Raw genomic sequence first — 17,455 nt, 5'->3', positions numbered from 1 at the left:
GCCCGCTGGTACCTGTAGTACTACTACTAAAAAAATACCCAAAAAAAGACAAGACACACACACCGTGAAAGTAAAGATTTATTACATACATGCACACAAACATACATACATACTTACCTTATGTTCACACGAGGGTCTGTCCTCTTCTCCAGTAGAATCCAAGGGGTACCTGTTGAATAAATTCTACTCACCAGATCCCGAGTCCCAGGGTCCTCGGGGCAACCATTTGTAATCCAGGTACTTGAATAAAATAACAAAACGGAAAGCCGAGCCACGAACTGAAAGGGGCCCCATGTTTGCACATGGGACTCCTTTCCCCGAATGCCAGAAACCCACTCTGACTGATGTCTAAGTGGGTTTCTTCAGCCAATCAGGGAGCGCTACGTTGTAGCACCCTCCTGATCGGCTGTGTGCTCCTGTACTGTCTGACAGGCGGCACACGGCAGTGTTACAATGTAGCGCCTATGCGCTCCATTGTAACCAATGGTGGGAACTTTCTGCCCTGCGGTTGACCTAAAGTGACGTCACCGCTGAGCAGAAAGTTCCCACCATTGGTTACAATGGAGCGCATAGGCGCTACATTGTAACACTGCCGTGTGCCGCCTGTCAGACAGTACAGGAGCACACAGCCGATCAGGAGGGTGCTACAACGTAGCGCTCCCTGATTGGCTGAAGAAACCCACTTAGACATCAGTCAGAGTGGGTTTCTGGCATTCGGGGAAAGGAGTCCCATGTGCAAACATGGGGCCCCTTTCAGTTCGTGGCTCGGCTTTCCGTTTTGTTATTTTATTCAAGTACCTGGATTACAAATGGTTGCCCCGAGGACCCTGGGACCCGGGATCTGGTGAGTAGAATTTATTCAACAGGTACCCCTTGGATTCTACTGGAGAAGAGGACAGACCCTCGTGTGAACATAAGGTAAGTATGTATGTATGTTTGTGTGCATGTATGTAATAAATCTTTACTTTCACGGTGTGTGTGTCTTGTCTTTTTTTGGGTATTTTTTTAGTAGTAGTACTACAGGTACCAGCGGGCCCGTTTTTCCGCCGCATGCTGGTACTTGTGGTTCTCCAAGTACCCGCATGCGGGCGAGGCTTGCTGGGCCTTGTAGTACTGCTACTAAAAACAATATCTTTTCATTATCACAAAAGGCTATCAGCCTCCCCATCCGCAGCCCATTGGATGGGGGGGGACAGCCTCGGGCTTCACCCCTGGCCCTTGGGTGGCTGGGGGGGGGGACCCCTTGATTGAAGGGGTCCCCACTCCCCCAGGGTACCCCGGCCAGGGGTGACTAGTTGGATTTTTGATGCCACGGCCGCAGGGCACTATATCAAAGTGACCCCCGGCTGTGGCATTATCTGTCCAGCTAGTGGAGCCCGGTGCTGGTTTTAGAAATACGGGGGACCCCTACTCTTTTTGTCCCCCGTATTTTTGGAACCAGGACCAGGCGCAGAGCCCGATGCTGGTTGCTTAAATATGGGGGAACCCCTGTCAATTTTTTCCCCATATTTCTGCAACCAGGATCGGCTCAAAGAGCCCGAGGCTGGTTATGCTTAGGAGGGGGGACCCCACGCAATTTTTTTTAATAAAATAACCACTTTCCCACCCCTTCCCACTGATATACATGCACGGATCTCATGGATCCCTGCATGCCTATACAATCACGGATTAAAAAAGCAGGTCTGTTTTTTTTTAGCACTTTTTTACGAGTTGTAATTTTTCACGGCAGTGTTTTTTTTTTTTTGGCTTTGCACTTCTTAGTAAATTACCGAGATTCATACTTAAACAGCCGCGTTTTGACCGATGGTGTATTCATTTGTATTTTTTTTGTTGGACTTCCATAAAATTACGAATGCCCTCATCACTGCCGTGATTATTGCTTAGTAAATTACCGAGATGACACTTTGATGAAAAAACGGCATCTCGGCCAAAATCGGGACCTTAGTAAATTTACCCCCTTGTGTCTACCCGGACCTGGCTTTGACGCCGTGGCTCTTGAAGCATCACTCCTGAGAGCCAAAGGTTTCTCTGAGTTGGTCATTCAAACTACTGTACGTTGAAAGCCCGTAAACAGGCTTCAGCTCGGATTTATTACAGGGTCTGGAATTCTTACTTCACCTGGTGTGCCAGTAAGAACTATGATGCATGTACTTTCAGGATTTCCAGACTTTTGGCTTTTCTACAACAAGGCCTGGACTTGGGCTTTCGTTTTAGCCTCCCTCAAGGTTCATTTCTCTGACGTCCTAAGTGGATGCTGGGACTCCGTAAGGACCATGGGGAATAGCGGCTCCGCAGGAGACTGGGCACATCTATAAAGAAAGCTTTAGGTCTAACTGGTGTGCACTGGCTCCTCCCACTATGACCCTCCTGCAGACTTCAGTTAGAATCTTGTGCCCGGCTGAGCTGGATGCACACTAGGGGCTCTCCTGAGCTCCTAGAAAGAAAGTATATTTAGGTTTTTTATTTTACAGTGAGATCTGCTGGCAACAGACTCACTGCAGCAAGGGACTAAGGGGAGAAGAAGCGAACCTACCTAACAGGTGGTAGTTTGGGCTTCTTAGGCTACTGGACACCATTAGCTCCAGAGGGATCGACCGCAGGACCCGACCTTGGTGTTCGTTCCCGGAGCCGCGCCGCCGTCCCCCTTACAGAGCCAGAAGCATGAAGAGGTCCGGAAAATCGGCGGCAGAAGACTTCGGTCTTCACCAAGGTAGCGCACAGCACTGCAGCTGTGCGCCATTGCTCCTCATGTACACCTCACACTCCGGTCACTGATGGGTGCAGGTCGCTGGGGGGGGGGGGGGCCCTGGGGGCAATATATGACACCTTGGCTGGCAAATCTACATCATATATAGTCCTAGAGGCTATATAGATGTAAAAATACCCCTGCCAGTATTCCAGAAAAAAGCGGGAGAAGTCAGCCGGAAAAGGGGCGGGGCCATCTCCCTCAGCACACTGGCACCATTTTTCCCTCACAGCTCCGCTGGAAGGAAGCTCCCTGGCTCTCCCCTGCAGTCTGAAAACTACAGAAGGGTAAAAAAGTGAGGGGGGGCACTAAATTTAGGCGCAGGATATATATATATATATATATATATATATATATATATATATATAAAAAGCAGCTATAAGGGAAAACACTTATTTATAGTGGGATCCTTGTGTTATATAGCGCTCTGATGTGTGCTGGCATACTCTCTCTCTGTCTCCCCAAAAGGCTTTGTGGGGTCCTGTCCTCTGTCAGAGCATTCCCTGTGTGTTTGCGGTGTGTCGGTACGGCTGTGTCGACATGTTTGATGAGGAGGCTTATGTGGAGGCGGAGCAGATGCCTGTAAATGTGATGTCACCCCCTGTGGGGTCGACACCTGAGTGGATGGTGCTGTGGAAGGAATTACGTGACAGTGTCGACTCCTTGCATAAAAGGTTTGACGACATACCTAATGTGGGACAGCCGGCTTCTCAGCCTGTGCCTGCCCAGGCGTCTCAAAAGTCATCAGGGGCTCTAAAACGCCCGCTACCTCAGATGGCAGACACAGATGTCGACACGGATACTGACTCCAGTGTCGACTACGATGAGACTAATGTAACTTCCAGTAGGGCCACACGTTACATGATTGAGGCAATGAAAAATGTGTTGCACATTTCTGATGTTACCCCCGGTACCACAAAAAAGGGTATTATGTTTGGAGAGAAAAAACTACCAGTAGCTTTTCCTCCATCTGAGGAGTTAAATGAAGTGTGTGAAGAAGCGTGGGCTTCCCCTGATAAAAAGCTGGTAATTTCTAAGAGGTTACTAATGGCGTACCCTTTCCCGCCAGAGGATAGGTCACGTTGGGAAACATCCCCTAGGGTGGATAAAGCGCTCACACGCTTGTCAAAGAAGGTGGCACTACCGTCTCCGGATACGGCCGCCCTGAAGGAATCTGCTGATAGAAAGCAGGAGGCTATCCTGAAATCTATATATACACACACAGGTGTTATACTAAGACCAGCTATTGCTTCAGCATGGATGTGCAGTGCTGCAGCTGCATGGTCAGATTCCCTGTCAGAAAATATAGATACCCTAGACAGGGACACTATATTGCTAACCGTAGAGCATATAAAAGACGCACTTTTATACATGAGGGATGCACAGAGGGATATTTGCTGGCTGGCATCCAAAATTAGTGCAATGTCCATTTCTGCCAGGAGAGGGTTATGGATTCGGCAGTGGACAGGAGATGCAGATTCCAAACGACACATGGAAGTTCTGCCGTATAAGGGTGAGGAGTTGTGCGGGGATGGTCTCTCGGACCTCGTTTCCACAGCAACAGCTGGGAAGTCTACATTTTTACCCCATGTTCCCTCACAGCCAAAGAAAGCACCGTATTATCAGGTACAGTCCTTTCGACCCAATAGGGGCAAGCGGGTTAAAGGCGCGTCCTTTCTGCCCAGAGGCAGAGGTAGGGGAAAAAAGCTGCAGCATACAGCCAGTTCCCAGGAGCAAAAGTCCTCCCCCGCTTCCTCTAAGTCCACAGCATGATGCTGGGGCTCCACAGGCAGAGCCAGGTACGGTGGGGGCCCGTCTCAAATATTTCAGCAATCAGTGGGCTCGCTCACGGGTGGATCCCTGGATTTTTCAGATAGTATCTCAGGGGTACAAGCTGGAATTCGAGACGTCTCCCCCCGCCGTTTCCTCAAATCTGCCTTGCCAACCACTCCCTCAGGCAGGGAGGCAGTGTTACAGGCAATTCACAAGCTGTATTCACAACAGGTGATAGTAAAGGTACTTCTACTTCAACAAGGACGGGGTTACTATTCCACAATGTTTGTGGTACCGAAACCGGACGGTTCGGTGAGACCCATTTTAAATTTGAAATCCTTGAACACATATATAAAAAAATTCAAGTTCAAGATGGAATCGCTCAGGGCGGTTATTGCAAGCCTGGACGAGGGGGATTACATGGTATCACTGGACATCAAGGATGCTTACCTGCATGTCCCCATTTACCATCCTCACCAGGAGTACCTCAGATTTGTGGTACAGGATTGTCATTACCAATTCCAGACGTTGCCGTTCGGTCTATCCACGGCTCCGAGGGTCTTTACCAAGGTAATGGCCGAAATGATGATACTCCTTCGAAAGAAGGGAGTTTTAATTATCCCGTACTTGGACGATCTCCTGATAAAGGCGAGGTCCAGAGAGCAGTTGTTGGTCGGGGTAGCACTATCTCGGGAGGTGCTACAACAGCACGGCTGGATTCTAAACATTCCAAAGTCGCAGCTGGTCCCTACGACACGTCTACTGTTCCTGGGGATGGTTCTGGACACGGAACAGAAAAAAGTGTTTCTCCCGGAGGAGAAGGCCAAGGAGCTGTCATCTCTAGTCAGAGGCCTCCTAAAACCAAAACAGGTGTCGGTGCATCACTGCACGCGGATCCTGGGAAAGATGGTAGCTTCCTACGAAGCAATTCCATTCGGCAGGTTCCATGCAAGAACCTTTCAGTGGGACCTGTTGGACAAGTGGTCCGGATCGCATCTTCAGATGCATCGGCTGATAACCCTGTCTCCAAGGACAAGGGTGTCTCTGCTGTGGTAGCTGCAGAGTGCTCATCTTCAAGAGGGCCGCAGATTCGGCATACAGGACTGGGTCCTGGTGACCACGGATGCCAGCCTTCGAGGCTGGGGGGCAGTCACACAGGGAAGAAACTTCCAAGGACTATGGTCAAGTCAGGAGACTTCCCTGCACATAAATATTCTGGAACTAAGGGCCATTTACAATGCCCTAAGTCAGGCAAAACCCCTGCTTCAAAACCAGCCGGTACTGATCCAGTCAGACAACATCACGGCGGTCGCCCATGTAAACCGACAGGGCGGCACGAGAAGCAGGACAGCGATGGCAGAAGCCACAAGGATACTCCGATGGGCGGAAAATCACGTGTTTGCACTGTCAGCAGTGTTCATTCCGGGAGTGGACAACTGGGAAGCAGACTTCCTCAGCAGGCACGACCTCCACCCGGGAGAGTGGGGACTTCATCCAGAAGTCTTCCAACTGATTGTAAACCGTTGGGAAAGGCCACAGGTGGACATGATGGCGTCCCGCCTAAACAAAAAGCTAGAAAAGTATTGCGCCAGGTCAAGAGACCCGCAGGCGATAGCTGTGGACGCTCTAGTGACACCGTGGGTGTACCGGTCGGTTTATGTGTTCCCTCCTCTTCCTCTCATACCAAAGGTACTGAGGATAATACGGAGAAGAGGAGTAAGAACTATACTCATTGTTCCGGATTGGCCAAGAAGAGCTTGGTACCCGGAACTTCAAGAAATGATCTCAGAGGACCCATGGCCTCTACCGCTCAGACAAGACCTGCTGCAGCAGGGGCCCTGTCTGTTCCAAGACTTACCGCGGCTGCGTTTGACGGCATGGCGGTTGAACACCGGATCCTGAAGGAAAAGGGCATTCCGGAGGAAGTCATTCCTACGCTGATTAAAGCTAGGAAAGAAGTAACCGCAAACCATTATCACCGCATATGGCGAAAATATGTTGCGTGGTGTGAGGCCAGGAAGGCCCCAACGGAGGAATTTCAGCTGGGCCGTTTGCTGCACTTCCTACAGTCAGGGGTGACTATAGGCCTTAAATTGGGTTCCATTAAGGTCCAGATTTCGGCTCTATCGATTTTCTTCCAGAGAGAACTGGCTTCACTACCTGAAGTTCAAACTTTTGTTAAGGGAGTGCTGCATATTCAGCCCCCTTTTGTGCCTCCAGTGGCACCTTGGGATCTCAACGTGGTGTTGGATTTCCTAAAGTCACATTGGTTTGAGCCACTGAAAACCGTGGATTTGAAATATCTCACGTGGAAAGTGGTCATGTTGTTGGCCTTGGCTTCGGCCAGGCGTGTATCAGAATTGGCGGCTTTGTCATGTAAAAGCCCTTATCTGATTTTCCATATGGATAGGGCAGAATTGAGGACTCGTCCCCAGTTTCTGCCTAAAGTGGTATCAGCTTTTCATCTGAACCAACCTATCGTGGTGCTTGCGGCTACAAAAGACTTGGAGGCTTCCAAGTTGTTGGACGTAGTCAGGGCCCTGAAAATATATGTTTCTCCTTCATCCACTAGGGGCCACTGGAGCGTAGTTACAATGGGGAAATAGTAGGCAGTAGTTGGGAGCTGGCACTTTAAAATTCTCACACTGTGGCTAGCTCCTCCCCTACTATCTCCCCTCCAAGCCAGTCTTAGTTTAGTGCCCGAGGTAGCTGGTTCACTTGGGTTTAGCTGAAGAATTTTTTCTTTTTTCTTTATTGTTTTATTTTTCTTTCACACACACACACAGACTGGCAGCTCTGCCACTGCCAGTCTGCACCGCGGGAGCTGCCGGCGGGGTCCCATCGCAGCTGCATGCGGCTCGGGATGGGCCCCGGCTGAGGGAGACACTGAGCTCTCCTGAGTTGGCCGGACACCGCTGCGTGCGGCGCGTGTCGGGGCCACTCCATCCAGCAGAAGATTCCGGCAGCATGGCAGCGGTGAGTATCAAAAATGGCCGGACACCGCTGCGTGCGGCGCGTGTCGGGGCCGCTGGGTCGAAACGCCTGACGGAAGGAAGCGGTGCGTACAATCTCCCCCCCTCCCCCTCCAGACTGATGTATGTTTTTACATTTTTCAGTTTCAGTGTTTTAATACATGGATGGACAGGCTCCCCTATACGCTCCAGTCAGACAGGCTGGAGTGCATAAAAGGCTTACTAATTTGAAATTGGCGCCATTATGTGGGGGGCGGAGCTTCAGCCCGCTCTGTAAGCGGGCTCAGCGCTCTTCACTCCCCGGCTGCAGCATACAGGCAGCCGGGTGATACATTTACATATATCATATACCGCAGACGGCAGGAAATGGTATCAGTACCTCTCCAGGGTATACCCCTCGATGTATTGCCGGTCCAACAAGCTGCCGTTTTCCTGAGGCAACCTTGCTCAGGGACCCATCGAAGACATATACGGCAGCAGGGTTCTACCTTGTCCGGAGCAGGTAGGTTGTGGAACAATTGTCCTCTAGGTTACAAGATGTTTCGCATCCGGATCAATTGATACTTTGGTACGAGTCAGAATCACGATTCTGCTTTATGTTCTTTGGAGGTCTCCACGTCTGCAGTCTCGGAACCTGCATTTTCGCTTTGGGCTGTCTTAACCCGACGACCTCTGGGGCTGCGACAGTGACAGGTGAACATGAGATCCTACGGGGCAGATGGTTCAGGGGAAGGAACTTTCTGCAGGATTTCTTGAACCATTGGAGGTAAGTCCACTTTGCTTTCTCCTACTTCTGCCCCAGCTCCAAGACAGACCTTTACCGGTCTTTCCTTTAGATTTTTACCGTGCCCTTTCAGGCTTCCGATTCCACACGGGCGATATCTCTGTCGCCAGGGGATCTCAGAAGAAAAAAAAAAAAAAGCTGAAGCAGAGGCTCAGCATCCTCGGTCCAGTCTGATTTTACATCATCCTATACACACACTAAAGGTCAGACTTTCCTACCACCTGGAGGGTCCCAGGGTAGGCGCAGGTCGGTGGAAGAAGGCTTGGGCGGTTACAGACTAGTTTTGGGAGTACAACCGTCTCGGGAGTCCCTCGGCAGGGGTCGGCCGATTTACGATGACAAGAGAGTCATAATGCAGGCGGCGCTCCATATGCTTCTAACCGCAAAGGGTGTTGATCCCTGTTTTTTACATATCATTTGAATCGGGACAGTTCTCAGGCCTTTGTTTTCTTTTCACGTTCCGAAGCCAGTTGGCTCGGCCAGGCCTATTCTGGCCTTAGAATCCTTTCAGTCTGTGATTGCTAGTTGAACAAGAAAGGGAGTTTTACGCGTCCCTTGTCTTCAGGGATGCCTGTTTACTGATTTCCGTTGGGTTTCCTCATCGGGCTTTACTGAGTCGCATTACAGGATTCTCATTTTCACTGTAAGTCCTTTTCTTTCGGTCTCTCTTCCGCTCCCACAGGGTTCAGGAAGATCACAGAATAACTCTTTTTCAAGGGGTTGACGTTGGTTCCCTAATGGGACAATCTACTGCTACTATCCCACTCTGTACATTACGTGGCTTCTGAAGATCCGATTTATGCTCCTCATAAACGTTTTCTCAACAGGGTCCGTCGGAGGATTTTTCCTTCCTCGGTACCAGGTACTCTATTTCTTCAGTCAAGCTGGGACGCAATGAGTGGTCGCCTACATTCCCCTCTGAGCGGGGGACAACAATCTTCTTTCCAGATCAGGCCACCAGGTCAGACTCCTGGGTGAGGGAACATTCCCCGGAGTTTTGTCAGCTGGTCTGCTGTGGGCGGAGATTTCGAATCGACCTCAAGGCGTTCTGACTGACTCTTTAACCCTTTACTACTCACCGACGTGAGCTCTGGTGGCAGTAGCCGAGGATGCCCTCAGGGCTCCTGGGCGTTTCTGGTTATTCTATCCTGCCTCATTTTCTATTTCTACCTCACTTTCGGTAACACAGGAGGAGAATATGCGTGATAGTCCTCTCGGTGGCTCTGGTTGGGCCAAGCATGACTTGAAGATACGGCTACAACTGTTGTCGGTAGAGGAGCCTTGGCTCCTACCTCGACTGGACTGTCTACTTCAACAGGGTCCTTTTCTTTGTTCAATCTTACACTGGTTTCATTTAACCGTGTGACTGTTCACGAGCCCTCAGAAGGGAGGAGTTCCCTAGTTCGGTTAGGCCTACTAGGCCCCGATTTCAGAAGTCTGTTACCTCTTCTCGCTTTTGCCACTTTTGGAAAGCTGTATGGGACATAATAAGGATAAAAGGGGGTTTTCCCCTTCTTTCAGTTACCATTCAGCCGTCATCTTTGGTTCCTCTGGGAGGTTTTGCTCCGCTGCGCTTCAAACCACATTGACCTGAATTTTCGGTCCCTGCCTTTTTCGGTTTTCTTCCAAAAGAAATTAGCCTGGCGCCCGTAAGTTCGGGCTCTCTTTCAGGGAGTACTCTATTAGCAACTCCCCCGGCTGAGCTTCGGCCTCAGCGGTCGTTTCTCCCAAAGGGCATGTCCGTTTTTCATATAAATCTGACACTAGTGTTTTTCAGTCCTCTTTGACTGTTGTCAGGGCTTGCTGACTTTCTCTACAGAGGTCTTAGGCTATTCGACAAAGGGTTTTTTCTTCTTTATTCTGTACGATGCTCCCGTACTAAATAGCCAGGGTCCCAGCATATGCTGGGCTGTTGGATACATCTGACCATCAGACAGTCTTCTTGGCGGTTGCTCGGGAGCCTCCGTTTTCCATTTCAGCGCACTTTCCGTGCGTGGTGGGACCTTCGTGGGCAGCTGCCCGTGGGGTCTCCATGAATACTTTAGGTCGGGCAGCTACTTGGTCCGGCCGTCATACGTTTGTCAAATTCTACAAGTTTGACACTTTTGCGGCCTCTGCATCTCAGTTTGGCCGAGTGGTTTTACAGAACTCTCAGCGCTCTCCCACCCGTTCTGGGAGCTCTGGGACGTCCCCATTGTAACTACGCTCCAGTGGCTCCTAGTGGATGAAGGAGAAATCAGGATTTTGGTACTTACCGATAAATCCCTTTCTCCGATTCCACAGGGGCCACTGGACGCCCGCCCAGCGCTGTTCCTCCTTGTTTTTTGCTTAACGGTTTGCAGATCACCATATGACTGCTTGTTGAGTTCGGGCTAGCCGGTTGTTTGTTAGGTTCTGTTCCAGGTTTGGTTTGTGTTCTCCTGGTTTACAGGGCTTCATTAACCTCCTCTACCTTACGGTTTGTTTATTACAGCTCTCCTCGGGCACAGTTTTACTTAGACTGGCTTGGAGGGGAGATAGTAGGGGAGGAGCTAGCCACAGTGTGAGAATTTTAAAGTGCCAGCTCCCAACTACTGCCTACTATTTCCCCATTGTAACTACGCTCCAGTGGCCCCTGTGGAATCGGAGAAAGGGATTTATCGGTAAGTACCAAAATCCTGATTTCCAGGAGAGCTGGAGTCAGAAAGACTGACTCGCTATTTATCCTGTATGCGCCCAACAAGTTGTGTGCACCTGCTTCAAAGCAGACTATTGCTCGCTGGATCTGTAGTACGATTCAGCTTGCACATTCTGCGGCTGGACTGCTGCATCCTAAATCAGTGAAAGCCCATTCCACGAGGAAGGTGGGCTCTTCTTGGGCGGCTGCCCGAGGGGTCTCGGCTCTACAACTTTGCCGAGCAGCTACTTGGTCGGGGTCAAACACGTTTGCTAAATTCTACAAGTTTGACACCCTGGCTGAGGAGGACCTAGAGTTTGCCCATTCGGTGCGGCAGAGTCATCCGCACTCTCCCGCCCGTTTCGGAGCTTTGGTATAATCCCCATGGTCCTTACGGAGTCCCAGCATCCACTTAGGACGTCAGAGAAAATAAGAATTTACTCACCGGTAATTCTATTTCTCGTAGTCCGTAGTGGATGCTGGGCGCCCATCCCAGGTGCGGATTGTATGCAATACTTGTATATAGTTATTGCTTAACTAAAGGGTTATTGTTGAGCCATCTGTTGAGAGGCTCAGTTGTTATCATACTGTTAACTGGGTATTGTATCACGAGTTATACGGTGTGATTGGTGTGGCTGGTATGAGTCTTACCCGGGATTCAAAATCCTTCCTTATTGTGTCAGCTCTTCCGGGCACAGTATCCTAACTGAAGTCTGGAGGAGGGTCATAGTGGGAGGAGCCAGTGCACACCAGTTAGACCTAAAGCTTTCTTTATAGTTGTGCCCAGTCTCCTGCGGAGCCGCTATTCCCCATGGTCCTTACGGAGTCCCAGCATCCACTACGGACTACGAGAAATAGAATTACCGGTGAGTAAATTCTTATTATTTCTGCCTTGTCGGTATGGTTTCAGAGGAAAATTGCGTCTTTTCCCGACGTTCATACTTTCACTCAGGGTGTTTTACGGATTCAGCCTCCCTATGGGGGTCATTCCGAGTTGTTCGCTCGTTGCCGATTTTCGCTATGCTGCGATTTGTTGCAAACTGTGCATGCGCATGGTACGCAGAGCGCATGCGCTTAGTTATTTTACTAAAAACTTAGCAGTCTTGCTGTAGCTTCAGCGGCGCTTTTCAATCGCCCTGCTGATCGGTGAGTGATTGACAGGAAGTGGGTGTTTCTGGGCGGCAACTAAGCGTTTTCACAGCGTTTGCAAAAAAACGCAGGCGTGTCAGGGAAAAACGCGGGAGTGGCTGGAGAAAAGGGGAGTGGCTGGCCGAACGCAGGGCGTGTTTGTGACGTCAAACCAGGAACTAAACGGACTGAGCTAATCGCAATCTGTGAGTAGGTCCGGAGCTACTCAGAAACTGCAAAGAATTATTTAGTAGCAATTCTGCTAAGCTAAGATACACTCCCAGAGGGCGGCGGCCTAGCGTGTGCAATGCTGCTAAAAGCAGCTAGCGAGCGAACAACTTGGAATGACCCCCTATGTCCTTCCTGTGACTCCATGGGATCTGTCTGTTGTTCTGAATGCCCTTCAAGAGTTTACGTTTGAACCTCTTGAGTCTGTGGACCTTAAATGCCTTACGCTAAAGGTAATTTTTCTGTTGGCTATTGCCTCTACTAGGAGGGTGTTGGACTTAGGCGCCTTGTCCTGTCGTCCACCCTTTCTGATTTTCCACTGTGACCGAGCAGTTCTTAGAACTCGGCCAGGTTATTTGCCTAAGGTGGTATCGTCTTTTCACCTTTATCAGGAGATTGTGGTTCCAGCCTTCATCTCTTCTCGTTTGTCCTCCTAAGAGCGATCTTTGGATGTGGTACGGGCTCTCCGTATATATGTGGAAAGGACTGCCTCTATCAGGAGGTCAGATTCCCTTTTTGTACTTTTTGGTTTTCACAAACGTGGCTGGCCTGCGAATAAGCAAACCTTGACCAGATGGATTAGAATGGTGATTGCACAAGCTTATGCGCAGGCTGGACTCCCAGCTTCTATCAAGGCCCATTCTACTCGGTCTGTTGGACCTTCTTGGGCGACCCGCTGTGGTGCAAGGCGGCTACGTGGTCCTCAGTGAACACGTTCATTGGGTTCTATGCCTTTGATACTTCCGCCTCCCAGGATATTTCCTTTGGACGCCGGGTTCTTGTGCCCGCTACAGTGCGTCCCCTCCCATAAGGAACTGCTTTAGGACATCCCCAATTTTATTCCCTGTGGAATAACAGTGTACCCCGCTGCAGAAAAGGAGATTTATGGTAAGACTTACCATGGTTAAATCTCTTTCTGCGAGGTGCACTGGATTCCACAGGTTGCCCACCCTGACGCACTTAGCTTCTTTGGGTTGGTATGGCATTAGCCACTGCTACCATCTCCTGTCATGAGAACGTGGTTCTATGTGGCTAACTACTATCGTCTCTTTTACCTGCTATTGCATTGGACTGGTTAACAAAACTGAGCTCCAGTGCCTGGAGGCGGGGCTTTAGAGGAGGCGGTGCAGTGCATCCTCGGAACAGTCAAAGCTTTAACCTGTTGGTGCCTCGGATCAAGATCCAACTCTACACCCCCGATGTTATTCCCTGTGGAATCTAGTGTACCTCGCAGAAAGAGATTTAACAATGGTAAGTCTTACCATAAATCTCCTTTTGCGGGCTCGTAGCACTCACCACAGGTTTTATTCCCGCTCTATGAGTGTTGTGGACACCCACAAGTCGGAATAGTCCCTGCTGGTTGGCATGCTCACAGGCGGGCTGTTAACTGTTCGGGATCCCGGCGTCGGTATAGTGACCGGCGGTCTCCCGATAGCCGGTATATCATTTCTTCTTCTCTGATAACCGATCGCTGCGCTGTCACATTTACCATAAGTACCAGTTTACTATAAGCAATAGCGCTCAGTCCTTATTCTCGGTGAAGAATTAAATCCATTTTGCCCCCCTTTGGAAATAATGGGTGTCTGGGCTCATTCTGTAAGAAGTGGCGATTTTAGACATGCACCACGGGCGACAAGATGTAAGGGTTCTGCAAGGAGCAGCGATAAAACAGTGTACAGGGCAGACACGTGTCAGGGGTGAGAACCTGTCTTATATGTCCTGGTTACTTCCTGTTTCCCAGGTGACAGATGGGCACAGAGCAGCAACCACAAGAATGCGCTGCCGAGCGCCAGCTTCCAGCACGCTATGGCGCAGAGTAATAGTGACGCACCTGCGGAAGGTAGGACGCCATTCACTTATTACCAGTGTTTCGGACATGTGTTTGTCTTAAAAAGTCTAAATATTTGATGTTGTTTCTCTTTATTCAGATAAGTTATATATATTTTTATTTGTACAGAAAATTCATAATTCAAATAAGTAAAAGCTAGCTCTGTGTGTATTATCTGTGGTATCTGTTACTATATTAGTGTGCATGTTATAGTTAAGGGGGTTATTCAGGTTAGTTAGCAAACCACAAAAGTAAGCAATTGGGCAAAACCACGTGCATTGCGGGTGGGGCAGATGTAACATGTGCAGAGAGAGTTAGATTTGGGTGGGTTATATTGTTTCTGTGCAGGGTAAATACTGGCGGCTTAATTTTTACACTGCAATTTAGATTTCAGTTTGGACATACCCCACCCAAATCTAACTCTCTGCACATGTTACATCTGACCCACCTGCAGCACAACATGGTTTTGCCCATTTAATTACTTTTTTGGTTTGATAACAAACCTGAATAAGGCCCTAAATGTGTATCTTCTCTCCTTGTGTACACAGCTGTATATGTAGTTCCTGATGTTTCTCCAAGGATTATACAAGAGAATAAGTCTACGAAGGAACCAATACCAGGTGTGTAACAAGAAATATACAGATGTTGTGTCAGTGACCAAGTCTATAGTGTTATTTCTCATAGATCAGACGTATACAGTAATAACATGTGTGGAAGGTTTACTAACTGCCCCCCAGTGGTACAGGCTGGTCATTTCTTTTTCATCCACTAGGGGTCACTGGAGTACTCTTGGGATATGGACGGCTTCCACCGGAAGAAGGCACTGAATAAATTAATTTTGAGACTACTCCTCCCCTCCATATCCTCGAGCACCTCAGTGTTTTTTCTGTGCTCGACACAGTTAGAAGGCATAGTGGAGTTCGTCCACAAGTCTTGGAATTTTTTTCTAAGTTTATTTTTTTCTTTTTTCTTAAATGATTGCCACATCCTTTCCCCCCTTCTGAGAGGCGTGGGTCAGGGATAGTGGAAGCTGCTGAGAGCAGCTGTGAGTGTCGGACCTCTCTGTAAAGAGCTCCCTCACACCACGTGCTGGCTGTCTGCAAGAAGCTGGACGGAGCTTGAATGAAAAGCCCCGTCATAGACCTTGTTACTGTCCAGGTATGTTGAGAGGGGCGGTCAGCTTACGCTGCCGCCCCACTGTTGAGTGATTGTATTGGGGACTGAGCGCATTATCACGCTAGGGGTAGATGGAGGACCAGCGCCGCATCCTAGATACATTGCTGCTGCCCGGAGCACGTGTGCATAGGCCGCTTCACGGCTCTATGCAGTGCGCTCTCTGCTCCCGCGGACCGCCGCTCCCAGCACATCAGCAGCTGATGGTTCCCCGCTGCCTGGCTACACAGGTATAGGCCGCTCTACGGCTCCATGCTGTGTGTTATCCTGCGGTCCGGAGCGCGTGTGCATAGGCCGCCCCACAGCTCTATGCAGTACGCTCTGCTCCCGCTGACCGCCGCTCCCAGCGCCGCAGCAGCCGATGAGTTCCCCGCTGCCTGGCTACACAGGTATAGGCCGCTCTACGGCTCCATGCTGTGTGTTATCCTACGGCCCGGAGCGCGTATGCATAGGCCGCCCCACGGCTCTATGCAGTACGCTCTCTGCTCCCGCTCACCGCCGCTCCCAGCGCCGCAGCAGCCGATGGTTCCCCGCTGCCTGTCTACACAGGAATAGGCCGCTCCACGGCTCTATGCTTTGTGTGTTCTGGACCTGGAGCGCGTGTGCATAGGCCGCTCCACGGCTCTATGCAGTACGCTCTCTGCTCCCGCTGACCGCCGCTCCCAGCGCCGCTGCAGCCGATGAGTTCCCCGCTGCAGCCGATGAGTTCCCCGCTGCCTTGGCTACGCAGGTATAGGCCGCTCACACGGCTCTATGCGGTGTGTCCCACGGTGCCTCCGACCCGCTGCTGTACACGGGGTCGTGGGGGTGGGGGGGGAGACACATTAGCAGTATTAAGCTTTAAAGGAAAATTTGGTATTAACATACTTAATGTTTCTCCTGTCTGTTCCAGGATTCCTATATTACATCTCTACTTAAGAGGGGTATTAGGGGAATTTGGGGATCAGTTTTCTTTTTGCTGGCGTGCACTGCACTTGCCTGATAATATACAAAGAACCTTAGTGTTATTACTGAGTCGTGCAAACTGTCTGTGTGTAGTTTGTATTGTCTGTCTTCATAATGAGTAAGACACCAGCAAAATCTGAGAAACAATTTTCCTGTCATGTCTGTAAAAGTGTGTTGCCTGATGGATCCACCACATGTACAGTATGTGTTATTAATACAGCTACAAATACGATTTCCACTCCAGAATTAAAGCCAGGTTCGTCTCCGGACCCTCCATGGGCTATGCTTGCAAATGTATTAGTTGGTTTGCAATCAGAGTTGGCCGCCTCTCGTGAAGAGAGGGAGGCGGCAAGATCTGAGTTTAAAATGAGACCGTTTGAGTTACCAGAGGAGTCTCAATCTGGTCAAAGGTCCACCTTTGGTGGAAAGGATAAGGTTCCTTTTCCTAATAATTTGCCAGTTTCTGCGATGCTAGACCTCACTGAACATGAGTATGAGGAGGGCGAAATAGACCAACAGTCAGATAGTGACGATTTTGACAGCCCAGGCATTGATAATCTCATCAGAGCAGTACGTCAGTCGCTGGAGTTTACGGAAACTGAGGAGCCCCTGACGAATGATGAGGTAGTCTTTACTAAACGACAGAGATCTCCGATGTGTTTTCCTGTTTCGGAATCTCTTAATAAAATGTTACTGGAAACACGGAAGAATCCGGATAAACGGTTTTCTATACCTCGTAGATTTAAATCGAGTTACCCGTTTCCAGAGTCCATGACAGCTACATGGGAGAACCCACCATTGGTGGATTCGTCCGTATCTAAACTTACAAGGAAGTTAACCATACCAGTACCAACTGCTACTACGCTTAAAGACCCTGCAGATCGTAAAAATAGAATCTATGCTAAAGTCCATGTATACAGCAGCAGGAGTGTTGCTGAGACCTGGGTTGGTTGGCATTTGGGTTACTAAAGCATTAATGGTATGGATAAAAGAGCTCAAGTCGGCTCTACAGGATGACCATCTTATACTTCTCGCGGATCAAATCTGGGAAGCTGCTGAATATCTATGTACAGCTTCTACTGACGTCTGTCAGCTTACTTCTCGCCTTTCTTCATCGCTAGTCACAGCACGACGAGCACTTTGGCTACGTTCTTGGCAAGCGGAGGCGGAGGTTAAAAAAGGTATAGAGGCATTGCCTTACGATGGCGAGAAGCTTTTCGGT

At 49.6% G+C, this 17,455-nt stretch overlaps 1 protein-coding gene across 18 annotated transcripts in view; it reads left to right on the top strand.

The window, feature by feature from the left end:
* LOC134949554 (uncharacterized) overlaps window positions 1-17,455 on the top strand; it is a 274,657-nt gene that overhangs the window by 180,642 nt on the left and 76,560 nt on the right. For 14 of the 18 annotated variants that reach the window (XM_063938199.1, XM_063938210.1, XM_063938206.1 and 11 more), the window contains 2 exons: window positions 14,029-14,127; window positions 14,664-14,735. The exons of the other annotated variants lie outside the window; for them this stretch is intronic. In XM_063938199.1, coding sequence (XP_063794269.1) covers window positions 14,029-14,127; window positions 14,664-14,735 — 171 coding nt within the window. The remainder of the gene's footprint in view (window positions 1-14,028; window positions 14,128-14,663; window positions 14,736-17,455) is intronic. 18 annotated transcript variants of the gene reach the window in all.

This window comes from Pseudophryne corroboree, chromosome 8 (genome assembly GCF_028390025.1).
Source record: "Pseudophryne corroboree isolate aPseCor3 chromosome 8, aPseCor3.hap2, whole genome shotgun sequence".
Lineage (NCBI taxonomy): Eukaryota > Metazoa > Chordata > Amphibia > Anura > Myobatrachidae > Pseudophryne > Pseudophryne corroboree.
Note: the sequence above shows the minus strand (reverse complement) of the source record. Positions and strands in the feature narration are given on the sequence as shown.